The following is a 17,502-nucleotide window of genomic DNA, read 5'->3' on the forward strand; positions in this document are numbered from 1 at the left end:
AACTAAAAATACTCCTATAATACTAATCCATCGCCCTTTACAGAACCGCTATTCTCATACTTACAAGGTGTATAGTATTGGTTTTTAGTCAAAATCTTACTTTTAAAAATGCTGTCAGGGCGCGGCCATCTTGGATGTGGGCATCTGAACCCACAGTGTAATCTGCTGCGTCCTTCTTTCTGATTCCAGGGAGTGTTCTGGGAGTTCTTCCTGATTCCAGGGAGTGTTCTGGGAGTTCTTCCTGATTCCAGTCTCCTGGGAGTGATGACAATGATGACAAACAGCTCCCAGTATGCAATGCAAAGGCGGAAGTGATGTCGGTGGCCGTGGCCACAGAGGGGGGAGAACGAGGAAGTACAATCAAAAATGCCCTGAAAAAAAGGTAAGGGACCCCCGAAAAAAATTTGAAAATGCCCAATTGTTGATCAGCATAACGAGCACTCCAGGAATCACTAAAGTTGCAAAATAGGCCGGAACTCCACTTTAACATGAGGGGTGCGTCAATGCAAAGGATAATTTCTAATTATAAACTTGGTACAGGTAACGTACTTTTTTTGGAAACCAATAGTCACCAATAACGACCTCCCTTTCACAGATCATTCTGCCATTGACAGCCGCGACAGGATACAGCCTGCATGGGAGGAAAAGCAAAAGTATTTTATTATCTATGTTGAATTGTAAATGGATATATAGGCTTTGTTCACACAGGTGTATTAAAGCATACATCCATGTGAGGGCAGTGTTTCTTCACACAGAATGTACAGGTAGTCCCATTTATGTCAGTTGGGGTCCAGCTGCTGCACAGTCACAGCTGCCACACCCACACAGATGTTAAATTGGAAGCAGCGGCTGTGTCTAGCTTAAACCCTAATCACACCTGCATTTTGCATTTTTTGGGGTGTATTTCGTCTGACAGCATAGGGCAGCCCGTTCACTTGAAGGGCCTGTCTTGCAAGCAGGGCTGCTGTTAGAAATCACGGGGCCCCCTACAGCATACCTGGCAGGGCCTCCCCCAAAATTTTAGACAATAAAAATACCCTAAAATCATTATTAGCAGACACAAACATAACAGAGAACCCGCGGGAAGCCCTTTTTCATTGTTTTTACATGTAAAAAAATGATTTATATTTTTTTAAATGTTGAAAATGTTTAAAATTATTTTAACTTTACGATTTTTTAAAAATTACAATGTTTAATTATTATTATTTTTTTTACAATTTGTTATTTTTTTTTACAGGGCAGGGAAGCCTGCAGCGCTGTGTGTGGGTGGGGGGGGGGATCAGAAGCAGGCAGAAAAGGTGTCAGAGATGCAATTACAGGAACAATGCCCTGTGTCTGTGTCTCTCCCCGCAGCAGTTGAAAGCCTGCAGGAGGGGGTAAAACTGGCTTTCAGCTGCTGCAGGGAGTCACACAATGCTTCCTTCTATACTTGCCCCCCTGCCCAACCACACTGATTCCCCATGCTGTTGGGACCCCCCTGTGTGCCCGGGCCCCTTACAGGAGGACTGGTGGTTCCCCCCCGATCAGCATCCCTGCTTGCGAGCGATAGACACACCAAAAGAATGCACTAAGGTAAAAAAAAAAAAAACCTTCACCTTTACAACCACTTGAAGCTCATGGGTGGCTTTTAAATGATAAAAAAAAAAACTACAGCTTGTTTTAGGAAGTATGGGTCATGCTCGGCAGTTGGTAGCAGCTGCTGAAGGTGGCAGGAGGTATAATACCTGCCGCGGTCATATGTAGCAACGCTTTGAAGCTGCAGGATGTGTATACCCCTGGCCATTGCCTCTGCAGCTAAAGGGAGGCAGTTAATAGGGGGTGGGGAGTAAAAGCACGGCTTAACAGTGGGGTTTTTACTGCTCCCCCAGCTGCTAGTGTGAATGAGCCCTTAAGGCTCAAAATTTACATGTGCGCCAAGAACAGGCATTTCATCCGCGTTTTTATCATCTCAGTGCTCTGTACCAATTATGCCCATTGCAGCCAAGTTCACATGGTTGCATCCCTATGGCATCGTGCCAAAATGTATCCAACATGTAGCGCTCAGCTGGCTTTAATCGCTCCTCAAATGCCTCCATTCACGTCAGTGTAAATGCGCCACGTGCGTGCCAAAAACACGTCACAAACACGCCTATGGCGATTGCAGCGCATTTGAGATGTGTTTAGAAAGTGTTACTAGCCAGGATGATGGTACAAAAATTTATATAATAGAAAACCACCAACAAGGATGCATCTGGCAATCATTGTTTAATGCAGCAGAAACGCGTTCAATATTGTCCTTTATTGGACGTTCATGGTATCTAAAATTTCAAAGCACATCTAAGCGAACCCTAAGTGTGTTTTCTAAGTGGGCAATTAAACGGGTCATTTTATTATCTACCCCCACCAACCTTTCCTGCTGGGTTGGGCTGAAACAACGTCATCTGGGTATCAGAAGTCTCACTTCATATGCACAGTGGGTTCTACATAGCCCGAAGCCTCCTGGGATGTACAATGTGAGTATCCCAGGAGGCTTTGTTTGTGGGAGGGGTGGGGGGGGGCATCGTTCTCACCTAGATGAGAAAGGCGGAAGCACAGGTGGATATCCCCCTCTAAGAATTTATTTTTGTGCAATTTGCTGATGTGGTTGTGAAAAAAATGAGTAAATGGGCGCTTTAAGGACAACTTAAATCCAATAACCATACCGGAGGGTCTCTTTAATGGTGGCTTTTAGTAGCGGCATTTGAGAAATATCGTCAGCTGTGGGTATTTCCTCCGATGGAGCCACCCTGAGCACCTCTTCATGTAGGGATTGCTGCAGCTCCGGGTCTTGTGCCAGGTGATACAAACACCAGGTCAACGTGTTTGATGTCTGCAAGAAGAGAAAAATACACCAGGCTTTATACACTATATGCCTAAATGTTCATGGACACCCAACCATCATATCTATCTATATGGCCAAAATATGTGGACATCTCTCCAAATTATTGGGTTCAGGTCCCTGGTGCAAAAAACCATAAAGGGCCCTCCTGATCACTGGGAGCCCCCCCCCCCCCCCTACATATACATATACAGTACATACATACACACACATTTACCAGCCCCTTCCCCAATCTCTATCCTATAAGCATCCTCCTGACGGGAGAAGGGTCCCGGAACCTGGCAGCGCTGAAAGGCTGCAGAATCTAAATGGAGGGGATCGGTTCCACTACTATATATGACACTCCTACTGTCTAGGTGTACAGGGGGCCGGGTTGCAATTGTGACCCCTGTATGTACCCCCCTGGTTCAGGTGTCATCAGCGAAGGGTACTGGAAATACTGCATTATAAAAAGACATTTTAGACAAGTGTGTGCTTCGAACCCTGTGGTAACAGTTTGGGGAAACCCCTTTTCTGGTCCAACTTTACTGTGTTGCACAATCCTGACTCTTAACTCCTAACTCCTACACTTTGTACATTAAACACTTCTGACCCCTGAACTCTGCATTACACATTCCTGACTCCTGCGCTCTGTGTGTTATGTTCTATATGCTTTATTGCATAGTACATACTGTTGTCCAAAGTATTTCTTGTCTCAGCAGGTGTTGGTTACTAAGTAGTACCGGACTATTTTAATATAGGTCTATTTAAGATAAGCTCAGACAAAGTGTTAGCCTTATCCTACCTATGTAATGGAAAAAAAGTTTCTGAGCCTGTAAAACTGTGCAAGAGTAAGGGTAATGCTGGAATTCAGCTTTAAAACAAGTGCCAGCAGCTGGTTCAAGTACTCCTAAAAACTCTATGACTTTACTTTTCCTACCAATTCCCTTTAATCTTCAGAGCCCTGTTGAAGAGGGACCCCTGCAGTCCCCAAAACGCGTTGGATTTTTTTTGCCTTGAGTACACTATCAAAAATGCAATAAATAATTTTGGGATCCTTGCAATTGGCACACTATCTCTCCACAAGCGTTGTGAAACTGTGTGGATGCTTCTAGATGTGTGCAGCAGCCTATCCAGACTCATTGTGTAATATGTGTAATAATGTACTCCACCTTATTTATGCAAAGTGATAAATTATACACAATGGATCCAGTGCCTCTACTCTACACATCTAAAACTTTTTGCAAAACAAAGTCAACAGAGGGTCTAACCTTTTCCCACTTTAATCCAAACCGAAAAAAAAGTTTTGCCCAGAGTTTTACCTTAAAGTGAATTTTATGGTCAGGTTATGAACAAACTAATTTCATGAACTCCAGATATTGTGTATTTGTAAATTACGTCTTATAATGACAAAACGCATAGGGCGGAGCTAGGCAAGTGACGTCATCATGTACCACAACTGAGCGGAGTACTAAGATTGTGCTGTTTTTATCTGGATTCATGAGTTTATTTCTTTGTATCTAATAAAATTGAGACAACGAGCATACTGCACCTTTAGAGGATTCTGTTTTTCCCCTAAGATATACCCTTTGCACCTTTAGAGGGTTCTGTTTTTTTCCCCTGAGATATATCCTTGGGAGCTTACTGTTTATCACCATCTGGTCACTTCAGTGTGTGCATGTTCTAAGCTGAATGTAGCTGGCGCATTATTGCGTGTTTTGACCACTTGTAATTTAGGTGGTCAACTACATCTGGTAAGAGGCTGTGTGTGCTTCCTGAGGTGGTGGAGGAACTCCTTTTTTCTAGGTTATATATCTTTATTCACCTCACAAGTAATAGCATGAGAACTAAAGATGGACTTTTTATTCACTTGGGTGTAATTGTATTAGGTTTTACACTTTCTGTTTTTACTTTGCGTATGTTTGCAGCCGGCAAATAGTGTTAGCAACTATTTTATCATTTTTATTACATCCAAGCATAGGTTTTCTATTATTTATATATATATTGTATATTTTTGCACACTTAGCCCCCGTTCACACTGGGGCGACCTGTGAGGCGACCTGGTCGCCTCACAGGTCGCCGCAGGTCGCCTCCCATAGGGAAGCTGCGGACCCGTTCTGATAGGAGCGACACAAGTCGCTCCGACTCAGAAAAAGGGTCCGGAGCTTCTTTGGGGCGACCAGGAGGCGACCGCCATAGACTTCAATGTTACGAAGTCCGTGGCGGCCGCTCCGAGGTAGCGGCGCGCTGCTCGCACCGCGACCTCGGAGGTCGCGGTGCGAAGTAGCGTCGCCCCAGTGTGAATGGGGGCTTAAAGTGATATTAAAATGGAAGATTAAAAAAATAAATAAAAAACAACAAACATGTCAAATTTACCTGCTCTGTACAGCGGCTTTGCACACAGCAGCCCTGATACTCCTCCTCTCCTCCTGATGCTCCTGGCCCCTTCCTCCTGCCAAGTGCGCCCATAGCAAGCAGCTTTCTCGCTCCTCAGCCACTGCTCTGTGCACCCATTCACACATGAATCATGGCTCAACCCTGCCCACACTCTGTCCTCATTGGCTGTGAGTTATAGTAGTAGGAGGCAATAATGGCTTTTGCTGCTGGCTCAGCCAATAAGGAGGAAGAGGCCCGGTAGAGCCACTGCTCTTGTGTGCATCGCTGGATTGAGAGAGGGCTCAGGTAAGTATTAGCGGGGGCTGCTGCACACAGAAGGTTTTTTTTCACCTTCATTCATAGAATGCATGAAGGTAAAAAGAAACCCTGAGCCCATACAACCACGTCAAGTTGGGCCAGCTTGGCTCGATGCAGGCTGTAAGTATACATATCTGATATCCAGAGGGCCGCTAGGATGCTGTAAATTACTGTAGTAGTCTGCATTTCATACAGTGAGAGTTCCTCTCATGGGTTTTATGTGACTTCCCCTCTGCACACTGGCCACAGAGGATCGCTTGCTTAGCACTACTGCCATTTATGGAATGGCTTTTTTTTTTTAATAATTACACTTTTTTATTGGGCAAGGTGGAGATGAGGGGCAGACGACTTCATAACCACCCACTCATCCATCCAGAGAACACATTGCATTCATTAACAAAATACAAGGTGTTCTATGAATGGTGGAAGTGCCAAGTGAGTGACAAACTGTGACCGGTGTGGAGAGGAGATGCTCACACAGAATGTGGAAGATCGTAGCGTTCACTGTAGTACTACAGACTACTACAGTGATTGTCAGCTTCCACGACAGACTCTCAGTTATAGATAAATACATAAAATTGGACCAATGTAAACAATAAACACCATGCCAGGAGTTCAGCTTTAGATATATATGTTACCTACAGTGTCTACACCGGCCATCAGCAGCTCAGCCACACTGCCGCATATCTCAGGCATGGTCAGTTTTCCGCTGGACAGCAGGTAGGTCAGGTACTCCCCCTGCACCTCCTCTCCCCTCTCCAGCCTTTCCTGGATCTCATTCATCTTTTTATCAATTAGCTTCTTTGCTGCAGGAGAATCAGATAGAAGCTTCAGGTTAAATTATACAAATCCTCATAAATCTTCAGCAAACCATTTTACATGGGTAGGGTCACCACTACTGTAATGTCAGCCAACGCATTTTGGGGACAAACACTCTACCCTCTTTATCAGGGCTTGGAGTCAGTAGCAGGGCTTAAAAGTAGAACTATAGGGGACACTTTTTTTTATTCATTTTGGATACAGTAAGGGTGGATTATAACCCCTGTCAGATTTGGTTTTCGCCATCTGTGTCCTATTGGGGAGATTTCCCTTCACTTTCTGTCCCATAGCCAAACAGAAAGGGAGAGCAAATTAAGGTAATTCCTTGGAGTCCCCATTGGAAGATTTCCCCTCTATTACTTTTCTGGGGACAAGTAAATGTGGGATTTTCTTTTACTTTCAATGATAATGGTAAACGGGACGAATAGAGAGGATGAATCTCCCTAACTGGGGTGCAGACAGCAATAAAAACTGACAGGGGTTCTAATCCCTCTCCACTCTATCCAAAACTAAAATAAAAAGTTTTGCCCTTAGTTATACGTTAAGTGGTTGGGAAGGCTGCCTACTGTATCCAAGTTAGTTTACTTGGCTGCCCAGCTCAGGGGGGGGGGAAGGGTTAATATTGTTTGCATCCTTCCCTGATCATGTTCATGGGCTTTTTTGGGGTCTGGCCTCTTGTCCTGTGAGATATAAAAAGGGAAGAGATTTGAGTCCCAAGAGAGAGGGAGGCGGGCAAGAGAACAGGGACCTTGCAGGAACTTGCTGCCACTTGGGATTCGTCAACGGAATGCCGATCCTTTGAAAGATACCCGAATTTTGGACACCAGACATCCAATGCCCGACACCTGCAGATCGACTTCTACTGTGAATCCTGTATGTATACAATGTAATATATAATGTATCCTATATGTATAGAATGTATTATGTATCCTGTGTGTATAATATGTATCGTATGATGTATCCCGTATGTATACAATGTATTATATAACGGATCCTGTATGTAAAGAATGTATAATATAATGTGTCCTGTAGGTATATAATGTATTATACAGTGGGTACGGAAAGTATTCAGACCCCCTTAAATTTTTCACTCTTTGTTATATTGCAGCCATTTGCTAAAATCATTTAAGTTCATTCTTCTTCCTCATGAATGTACTCATAGCACCCCATACTGACAGAAAAACACAGAATTGTTGACATTGTTGCAGATTTATTAAAAAAGAAAAACTGAAATATCACATGGTCCTAAGTATTCAGACCCTTTGCTGTGACACTCATATATTTAACTCAGGTGCTTTCCATTTCTTCTGATCATCCTTGAGATGGTTCTACACCTTCATTTGAGTCCAGATGTGTTTGATTATACTGATTGGACTTGATTAGGAAAGCCACACACCTGTCTATATAAGACCTTCCAGATCACAATGCATGTCAGAGCAAATGAGAATCATGAGGTCAAAGGAACTGCCTGAAGAGCTCAGAGACAGAATTGTGGCAAGGCACAGATCTGGCCAAGGTTACAAAAAGATTTCTGCTGCACTTAAGGTTCCTAAGAGCACAGTGGCCTCCATAATCCTCAAATGGAAGACATTTGGGACGACCAGAACCCTTCCTAGAGCTGGCCGTCCGGCCAAACTGAGCTATCGGGGGAGAAGAGCCTTGGTGAGAGAGGTAAAGAAGAACCCAAAGATCACTGTGGCTGAGCTCCAGAGATGCAGTCAGGAGATGGGAGAAAGTTGTAGAAAGTCAACCATCACTGCAGCCCTCCACCAGTCGGGGCTTTATGGCAGAGTGGCCCGACGGAAGCCTCTCCTCAGTGTAAGACACATGAAAGCCCGCATGGAGTTTGCTAAAAAACACCTGAAGGACTCCAAGATGCTGAGAAATGAGATTCTCTGGTCTGATGAGACCAAAATAGAACTTTTTGGCCTTAATTCTAAGCGGTATGTGTGGAGAAAACCAGGCACTGCTCATCACCTGTCCAATACAGTCCCAACAGTGAAGCATGGTGGTGGCAGCATCATGCTGTGGGGGTGTTTTTCAGCTGCAGGGACAGGACGACTGGTTGTAATCGAGGGAAAGATGAATGCGGCCAAGTACAGGGATATCCTGGACAAAAACCTTCTCCAGAGTGCTCTGGACCTCAGACTGGGCCGAAGGTTTACCTTCCAACAAGACAATGACCCTAAGCACACAGCTAAAATAACGAAGGAGTGGCTTCACAACAACTCCGTGACTGTTCTTGAATGGCCCAGCCAGAGCCCTGACTTAAACCCAATCGAGCATCTCTGGAGAGACCTAAAAATGGCTGTCCACCAACGTTTACCATCCAACCTGACAGAACTGGAGAGGATCTGCAAGCAGGAATGGCAGAGGATCCCCAAATCCAGGTGTGAAAGACTTGTTGCATCTTTCCCAAAAAGACTCCTGGCTGTATTAGATCAAAAGGGGGCTTCTACTAAATACTGAGCAAAGGGTCTGAATACTTAGGACCATGTGATATTTCAGTTTTTCTTTTTTAATAAATTTGCAACAATGTCAACAATTCTGTGTTTTTCTGTCAGTATGGGGTGCTATGTGTACATTCATGAGGAAGAAGAATGAACATAAATGATTTTAGCAAATGGCTGCAATATAACAAAGAGTGAAAAATTTAAGGGGGTCTGAATACTTTCCGTACCCACTGTATATTGTCTTCTGTATGTATTCAATGTATCATATAACGTATCCAGTATGTATACAATGTATTATATAATGGATCCTGTATCTATAAAATGGATCCTGTATGTATAGTATAATGTGTCCTGTAGGTATATAATGTATTATACAATGTATCCTGTATGTATACAATGTTTCATATTATGGATCCTATAGGTATAGAATGCATTCTATAATGTATCCTGTATGTATACAATTATATAATGTATCCTGTATGTATACAATCTATTTTCCTGTATGTATACAATCTATTATATAATGTATCCAATGTGTAATGCAAGTCTCCTATAATTAGTTCAAGACCTGAAGCTTTCAGTGACAGCTCGGTCTCTGTGTTGGGATCACACTGTGCACTCAGCACAAAGTAGCGCATATATGCCACTCCACGAACATAGACCCATTTCTATGAGACCTCATATATGCGTACGCTCAGCAGGAAAGGGTAAAGGAACTTGGACTCTCACCCCTTGGTTCGGCGCTCCTGTTGGGTTTTCACATTTTGAGTCACATTGGGGGACCCTCTGAAGGGAAGCCTTGCTTGATGTAGTCAGCCTTTCCAGAGCCAGTGAGCTCATTCAATGAGTGTGTATTCTCTGTCTTCTTTATCAAATTAAGTCTCAGCGCCTCTTGAATTTATGTTTTTTTGAGCAATAAAAACCTGGTAGGGGTTCTAATATTCTTTTCTACCCTGTCCAACACTAAAACAAGGTTTTGGATTTATATAGGAAGTAACTTTGACAATATTCACCCTTTCGGGTACAAAGTATGTTACAGTGGTATGTCCATGCATCACTTACACTATACACTGACAATAAAATTCTATGTATGTGCCTACAGCCTCTGCAGAGCAATGGCAACGGCTCCACCTACAGGTTCATCATAAGTATTACACAACACAGTTGTCAACTTTGGGGTTTTATACAGCCATTTATACAGCAATGTATATTTGTTCTGTGTGATTGGGCAAAAACAAACTTTAGGCTATTTTCTCTGAATTAATGTTTAGTAATTATGGACAGAAGAATAAAATTGTATTACGGCTTCTAGGAGGAGTAAAAGAAATACGTCTTTGTAACAAGGGATGCAATGTAACAATGCTAGAGACTGATCGTTATTTGCTAATTCCTGCGAGCGTTCTCTAGAATTGCTACATTGTATCTCTTGCTACAAAGATGTACTGTAAATATTTCCCATGCTCCTCAGCTCCATCTAGTGGCCATTGAGGGATATTTCACTCCTGTCCATAATAAAAGAGCAGCCTGGCTTTTTTTTTTAATTCTTACAGAACAAATTTACATTCAGATTTGCTGAAAGAATGGCTATGCAATTTTTTTTATTTTTATAAATAACCCCCCCCCCCCCCCCCCAGTTTTGGATAAAGTAGAAAAAAGTTAAAAACCCAATAAGTTTACTTTTTGTTGTCTGTGTACTGTTGGGGAGATTTACCTTCAGTTTCTGTCTCAGAGATGCAACAGGAAGCAAGTGAAAATACACTAGATTGTAAAAAGTATTGGGATGCCCACCTTACACGCATGTGAACTTTAACCACTTACCCACTGGGCACTTAAACCCCCTTCCTAACCAGATCAATTTTCAGCTTTCAGTGCCCTCACATTTTGAATGACAATTACTCAGTCATGCAACGCTGTACCCATATGAAATGTTTATATTTATTCACACAAATAGAGCTTTCTTTTGGTGGTTTATTTTCCATCACTGTTTTTTTTTTTTTTTTTTTATTGCGCTATAAATGAAATAAAAAACCCAAATTTTTTTTTTTTTTTTTACAAAAAGGAATTCTTCTTTGTTTCAGTATTAAAATTTTGCAAATTTAGTAATTTTTCTACATACATTTTTACCAAAATTTATACTGCTACATACCTTTGGTAAAAAATAACCCAAATAAGTATATATTATTTGGTCTTTGTGAAGGTTATAGAGTCTACAAGCTATGGAGCGGACGGCCGATCTCATTTCTTAAGACACTAACAGGCCAGGACAGTATAAATACCCAACCCCCCCCCCCCCCCCCAAATGACCCCTTTTTGGAAAGTGTATTTAGTAAGAGGCATGGTGAGTTTTTTTGAAGTTGTAATTTTTTCCCACAATTCTTTGCAAAATTAAGAATTTTTTTTTTTTAAACAAAATTGTTATTTCTCACACACTGTATAGGCATACTTGCAACTACACCTTAAAATACATTTAGCTACTCATCTCGAGTATGGTACTACATGTGAGACTTTTACACAGCCTGGCCACATACAGAGGCCCAACATCCAAGTAGCACCTTCAGGCGTTCTAGGAGCATAAATTACCTAACTTACTGAATTTGCTTTGGGCACTGGTGCGCAGTCATGTTGGAACAGGAAGGGGCCATCCCCAAACTGTTCCCACAAAGTTGTGAGCAGAAATTATCCAAAATGTCTTGGTATGCTGACGCCTTAAGAGTTCCCTTCACTGGAACTAAGGGGCCAAGCCCAACCCCTGAAAACCAACCCCACACCATAATCCCCCCTCCACCAAGTGATTTGGACCAGTGCACAAAGCAAGGTTGACAAAGACCTGGATGCGCGAGTTTTCGGGTGGAAGAACTTGACTGGCCTGCACAGAGTCCTGACCTCAACCCGATAGAACACCTTTGGGATGAATTTGAGCGGAGACTGCAAGGCAGGCCTTCTCTCCTACATCCGTGCCTGACCTCACAAATGCGCTTCTGCAAGAATAGTCAAACATTCTCATAGACACACTCCTAAACCTTGTGGACAGCTTTCCCAGAAGAGTTGAAGCTGTTATAGCTGCAAAGGGTGGGCCAAATCAGTATTGAACCCTACAGACTAAGACTGGGATGCCATTAAAGTTTGCGGATTCCTCCTGTATTGAATTGTATTGTGACTGTACTGTCTGCCCTCACGTTGTAAACTGTTGGCGCTATATAAATCCTGTATAAAATAATAATGTGTGTGTAAAGGCAGGCGACCCAATACTTTTGACAATATAATATATACAAAGTCTACTTCTATTCAAAAATTTAAAAAAAATAAAGGATTTTGGAATTGGCATATTCCTGATTGCTTTGCCCAGCAGAAGGTTCTCCGCTTCCCGATGTGATAAACGCGGTTTTTATAGCGATTAGACCATTTTAGAATTTTCCTCTTACATCCACTTACTGAAAGCAAAGATGGTATCCCAGCCGGAGAGATAGCGCCCCCAATAGGGGAAGACCCGCCTGGTCCATAGCGGCATGTAAGTGACATACACTGAGTTTCTCAGCATGAAGGCGATCGAAGCGATGAATTTCTGGGTCTCCAGAGGAATATTTTTATTAAGGCATCCAGATCTGGCCTCAAATAAGATGTAGGAGAGTCCTAAAAAGGAAGATTTTATTTTTTTAACAAATGAGACATGCACCTGTGTTATCTATAGCCAAAGATCCTGTTATTTATCCACTACCATTAGGGAATAAAATAAAGAGTGATTGGATGTTGGCTGGGATTAGTTATCAGCTCTGTGCTTCCCAATAGATCATTACTGCACTTTTCTTGCACGTTAATGTACATTGTGTTAGGTGACCCTGGATGATGCCTGAACAAAGATGTCCTTCTGCAGAGAAAAGCAGATGCAGGCTTTTGTTTTTTTTTTAGATGCAGGCATTATCAAGGGGATTACGGTGATCTCTATGAGAAGTAATACATACCTGGAAGGGTTACACTGAGGGCTCCTTCACACCAGGAGGAGTGTCCAAGCATGCTTGTTTTTTTTTTTTTTTTTTTTTGGGGCAGCCCTATGGGTCAGAAACGAGCAATATAAGTGCTGGTATTTTTAAAATTGTGAGGCACCAGGGCACATGGTACTGCGGCACCATGCTTTTTGGCTATTGTAAACACACTCATGCTTGCTAGATGCATGGGGGTACCAATAACCACTTCAATACCGGGCACTTCCCCCCCTCCTGCCCAGGCCAGTTTTCAGCGCTGTCGCACTTTGAATGACAATTGCGCGGTCATGCTACACTGTACCCATATGAAATTTTTATCATTTTTTTCACACAAATAGAGCTATGGTGGTATTTAATCACTGCTGGGTTTTTTATTTCTTACAAAAAAAAAAATTTTTCTTATTTTCGGTGAGTACACTTTGAAAATAAGTAATTTTTCTCCTTCACTGATGTGCGCTGATGAGGCGGCACTGATGGACACTGGTAGGCTGCACTTATGGGCACTGATGAGGAGGTACTAATATGCCGCACTGATGGGCACTGATAGGTGGCACTGATGATGAGCACTGATAACCAGCGCTGATGGGCAGCACAGATGAGCAGGAACTGATGGGCACTGACTGGTAGCTCTATGGGCACTGATGGTGGGCACTATTTTTTTACTTTTCTGTAATCAGGGCACTGATTATCAGTGCCCTGGCTACCTGTCCTAGGCTTCCCTTTAAGGAGGAGCCGCTGATCGGCTCTCCTCGCCACACACTCTGACAGTGTGAGGCGACGAGAGCCGATAAATGGCACTTCCTCATTTACATGTGACCGGGGTAATGGGTAAAGAGTCATTGGCTCTTTACCAAGATCGGGGTTGTGCCATGTCCCAGCAACGTGGCGCGCCCATGATTGCTGCACTATGGGCGCGCAAGAGAGGCCGTTCTGGTGCGCCGTCATATGACGGTGTCCCAGAACGAGAGCCGCACCGCTCCACTGTCATTTGATGGTGGGCGAGTGGGAAGAAGTTAAGAATTGAATAGCACCCAGCACGCCTGAAAAAGGGCAGCATGTTTTTGTGCGCTGTGCGATTTTGCATGCATTCCCCGCACTGCACCATGTGTGAACAAGCTCTGACATATTACTGAGCGTGCATCGACTTAAGGTGGTATGAAACCCAAAACCAAAAATGTAATACATTGCAGCTTACCAATCATTAGATGTGATGGCTGCATTTGTTTTCTTTTATTAAGCTCTTTTCCTTGTGATCTGGCCAGTAACACACGCCCCCGCTCTGGATGAAGGAGCACAGGGGGCACCCTTAGACAGCAGAATTGCCAGTCTGGAGGGAGGGGAGTGTTAGATGTACTAGCAGATGTAGACACACTAAAAAATTGAAGCCAAACCCCAGCTCACACTTTATAATCAGTTACAACGAACAGTTGTTTTCCTTTTGGAATAAAAGTTTTACATGTATATAAAAACTGGTTATTGTAAGCACCGCAGTTAGTGTTAAATGTTTGTCTCATCCATACAAACCGATACATCTGGAAGAGAGCTTGTTCTTTTGAAAAACAACAGACTTGCAGGCTGGATCACCAGATGAAAAAAAAAAAAAAAAAGACTAAAAAAGAAAACTAATGCAGATGTTCCGTGAAAAAAAAAAAACCATACTCGTGAGAAAACCATACCCTCGTCACTTCCGGTGCACCTACGAAGGGTATGGATTTCTCACAGTAGTTACACTTGCCGCCATTACATTAAAACAGCTCCTCTGCAACATTAATCATCTCCGCTTCTTCCCCTCTCACTTCCCTGATCTCGGCTAATAAATATAAAAGCGGATCACGGAGCCGACATCTCCGTCATTTACATCTCACACACCCGCCGCCGCTTTTACATTTTCTAGCCGCCATCAGGGAAGTGACAGGGAGAGGAGAGGAGAGGAGATGATTGATGTTGCAGACGAACTGTTTTTATGTAACCGCCGCAAGTATAACATTATACACACTTCCGTTATAATTCCATTCCCTCCGAGCATGCGCACTTCTCTAATTCACAGCTGTTCAATGGTGTTTCCGGGGCTCTGAGCATGCGCACTGTTACGCTGCTCAGCTGTTTCGGACAGGAAGTGACGAGGGTATGGAAATCTAACGTTACACAGCCATTACATCTAATAATCTGTAAACTGCAATATAATAAATGTTTGCTTTTGGATTTCATTTGAAAATGGAATATGTGATGCTTGGTCCACTATCATTGGCAAAGGGGGAAGTTCTCTGTTGTAGAACATACCTTCAAAGGAGAAATTGTAGAAGAGTTTGGCGATGTCAGGGACTGTATTTCCAGAGGAGCTCTCACTGCGGATTTCCTGAATTCTCTCCATCAGATCCGTCACAACCTCATTCACGCTCCCTGTGTAGGCTCTGGCTTCTGTTGGCTTCAGCATTTTCTTGTTGAGCGCGGTGCGGAGATTGTACCACTTGTGTCCCTGCCTGGAGATACAGAGAGAGCCCACAGCCCATCCGACAACAGGTCAAATGATTGCTATCCAGACATACTGCAACTGTGCTAAAGTCTCTCAATTTAGCTAAATGTAGATTTAAAATTAAATCAGATGCAGCCCATCTCCAGATAACCCCCCCTGGAAGTCCCCCACCCCTTTTAGATTGGGTGTTCTCTGGTTCCTCCTTTTCCCCCTCATCAACATACTAATAAAATAAAACCTATCCTTTTCATTGCATACCTTCATTTAGTCCCAATGATCTCATCACTGGGTTTCTGTGCTTCTCTATGCAATGCAGGCAGATCATGGCTGGTGGGAGGGGCCAGCAGGGCACTGCACATACCTTCCTGAAGACATTACAGTACTCCTTCCAAGAGCCCTCAGTCCTGATGCAAGCAGTGGGCTGACTTTTGGGAGGAGTTATGCAAATATCAAAGTGCCTTCTTGGGTGGATGTCCGTCTGGAGGGGCGTGTGTTCCTAGGCAGGCTGTATTTATATACAAACCATGTGCTGTTACACCGATATATAACATATTGCATAGTTATGGTAATATCTATATATTTGGTCATTATACTGCCATCTTATGGTTATTTCGGTTGTTGCACTTTCCTTTCCCTTCTGTGTTTCCTCATGTCCCCTCCCATTTATGGTGTATTTCCTGTTCCTGCTTCTTTATGCTTGTGGGAATAGAGATGACCACATCTGTCTAGGCCTTTATACAATCTGCTTGCATCCAGGAACACATTACCATGTTTTGACTTGCAGATACCATCTTTCAATCATCTGCCACATTTTGTTGTGCAAAGGATTCCCAAAGCACCATGGGTTATCCAAAGAGAAAGAAGTAATCTCCTAGAACAGGGGTGTCAAACTCAATTTCATTGCGGGCCGCATCAGCATTATGGTTTCCCTCAAAAAAACGGTTATATCTGTAAGATTAGATGTCCAGAGCACCCCATGCCCCCTTACATGAGATGTCAAGAGCCCCCCCACCATTATAATTCAAGAGTCACCCACCCTTCCTTGCATCACAATGCACCCCCTTACTTTGTGCTACTGCCAGGAAGAAGATGCAGGTGGATCTGGGAAGAAGAAAGTGCAAGGTCTGAAGGAGAACCAGAAGAGGGCTGGAGTCAGCTTACAGAGTCAGCTGAATGCTGAGACCAGGGAAGGCAGAGACAAGGTGGTGTTGTGGCTGCACAGGGAGAGGTGCAGGATCTGTAGGAGTTCTGTCCTCCTCTCTGCTGCAGACTGCTGAGAAGGGGGGGGGGAGGGGGGCTGAGCAAAGACGAGCCTTTCTGCAGCAGTACAGAGAAGCACAGGATCTGGCAAAGGAGTTCTGTCCTCTCTGCTGCCAAATACTGAAGACAAGGTGGGGGCAGAGACAAGGGGGTGCCCCAGCTGCAGGAGAGGTGTGAGGGCCACATAAAATGGCCTGGGGGGCCACATTCGGCCCGCGAGCCTGGTGTTTGTTACCTGTGTCCTAGAAGATCCATTTGCCTGATTGAAACCTCAGATGGAGTTCTACTGTCAGTGGTCTCTGAGCCCTAAACTGATTCTCACCTAATCCTGATTGGCTGATTGTAGCACTTTTTATAACATCAATTATAGAGGTGATATCACCACTTGGGCTGACTTACTCAGTAAATGGACCGTAGGGCAAGTTCCTGATATCTCGGTGCTCCTTCCAGAGGTCCACTTCTGTTCTCATGGGATATTTCCCCTCTTGTCTCAGCACATTTTCAAGCAGCTTTGGGTCCGCAATATTGACCATTTTGTAGCGACTAATAACCGTCTTGAACAGCGGCCCATAAAGCTTCTTGTATTTTATCTGTCAATGACCAAAAAATAATTAATCGAGGTCCAGCAAGTTGCAGATATTACTATATGGTATTTATCAAATGTCACTCATTTTTGTAGTGCCAGACTTGTAGGCAAACAGCCTTATGCAGTCGTATCCCTTAACAAGTACAGTGTGTTTGTTGCTAGTCTGTAACCTGCCTGAGCTCTGTTGAAATGTTTCTGGACTCTGCAAGTTTCTCCTAATCTCAGTGAGTTAGGCTGGCCATACATTATACAATTTTCTTTAACCACTTCTGGACCAGAAGATTTCCCCCCTTAATGACCAGTGCATATTTTGCGATTCGGCACTGCGTTACTTTAACGGACAATTGCGCGGTCGTGCAGCGCTGTACCCAAATAAAATTTATGTAATTTTTTTCCCATAA

At 43.4% G+C, this 17,502-nt stretch overlaps 1 protein-coding gene across 1 annotated transcript in view; it reads right to left on the reverse strand.

The window, feature by feature from the left end:
* LOC309558749 (sterol 26-hydroxylase, mitochondrial-like) overlaps positions 1-17,502 on the reverse strand; it is a gene marked incomplete at its 3' end in the record, with an annotated part of 95,537 nt that overhangs the window by 3,535 nt on the left and 74,500 nt on the right. Inside the window, exons 10-15 of the mRNA XM_082261796.1 lie at positions 16,915-17,105; positions 15,063-15,262; positions 12,235-12,432; positions 6,173-6,336; positions 2,682-2,848; positions 550-631 (exon numbers count right to left, since the gene is read on the reverse strand). Of these exons, the coding sequence (XP_082117922.1) occupies positions 550-631; positions 2,682-2,848; positions 6,173-6,336; positions 12,235-12,432; positions 15,063-15,262; positions 16,915-17,105 (1,002 nt within the window). The remainder of the gene's footprint in view (positions 1-549; positions 632-2,681; positions 2,849-6,172; positions 6,337-12,234; positions 12,433-15,062; positions 15,263-16,914; positions 17,106-17,502) is intronic.

The sequence above is a fragment of the Pelophylax lessonae genome (assembly GCF_965119305.1).
Source record: "Pelophylax lessonae genome assembly, chromosome: 6".
Lineage (NCBI taxonomy): Eukaryota > Metazoa > Chordata > Amphibia > Anura > Ranidae > Pelophylax > Pelophylax lessonae.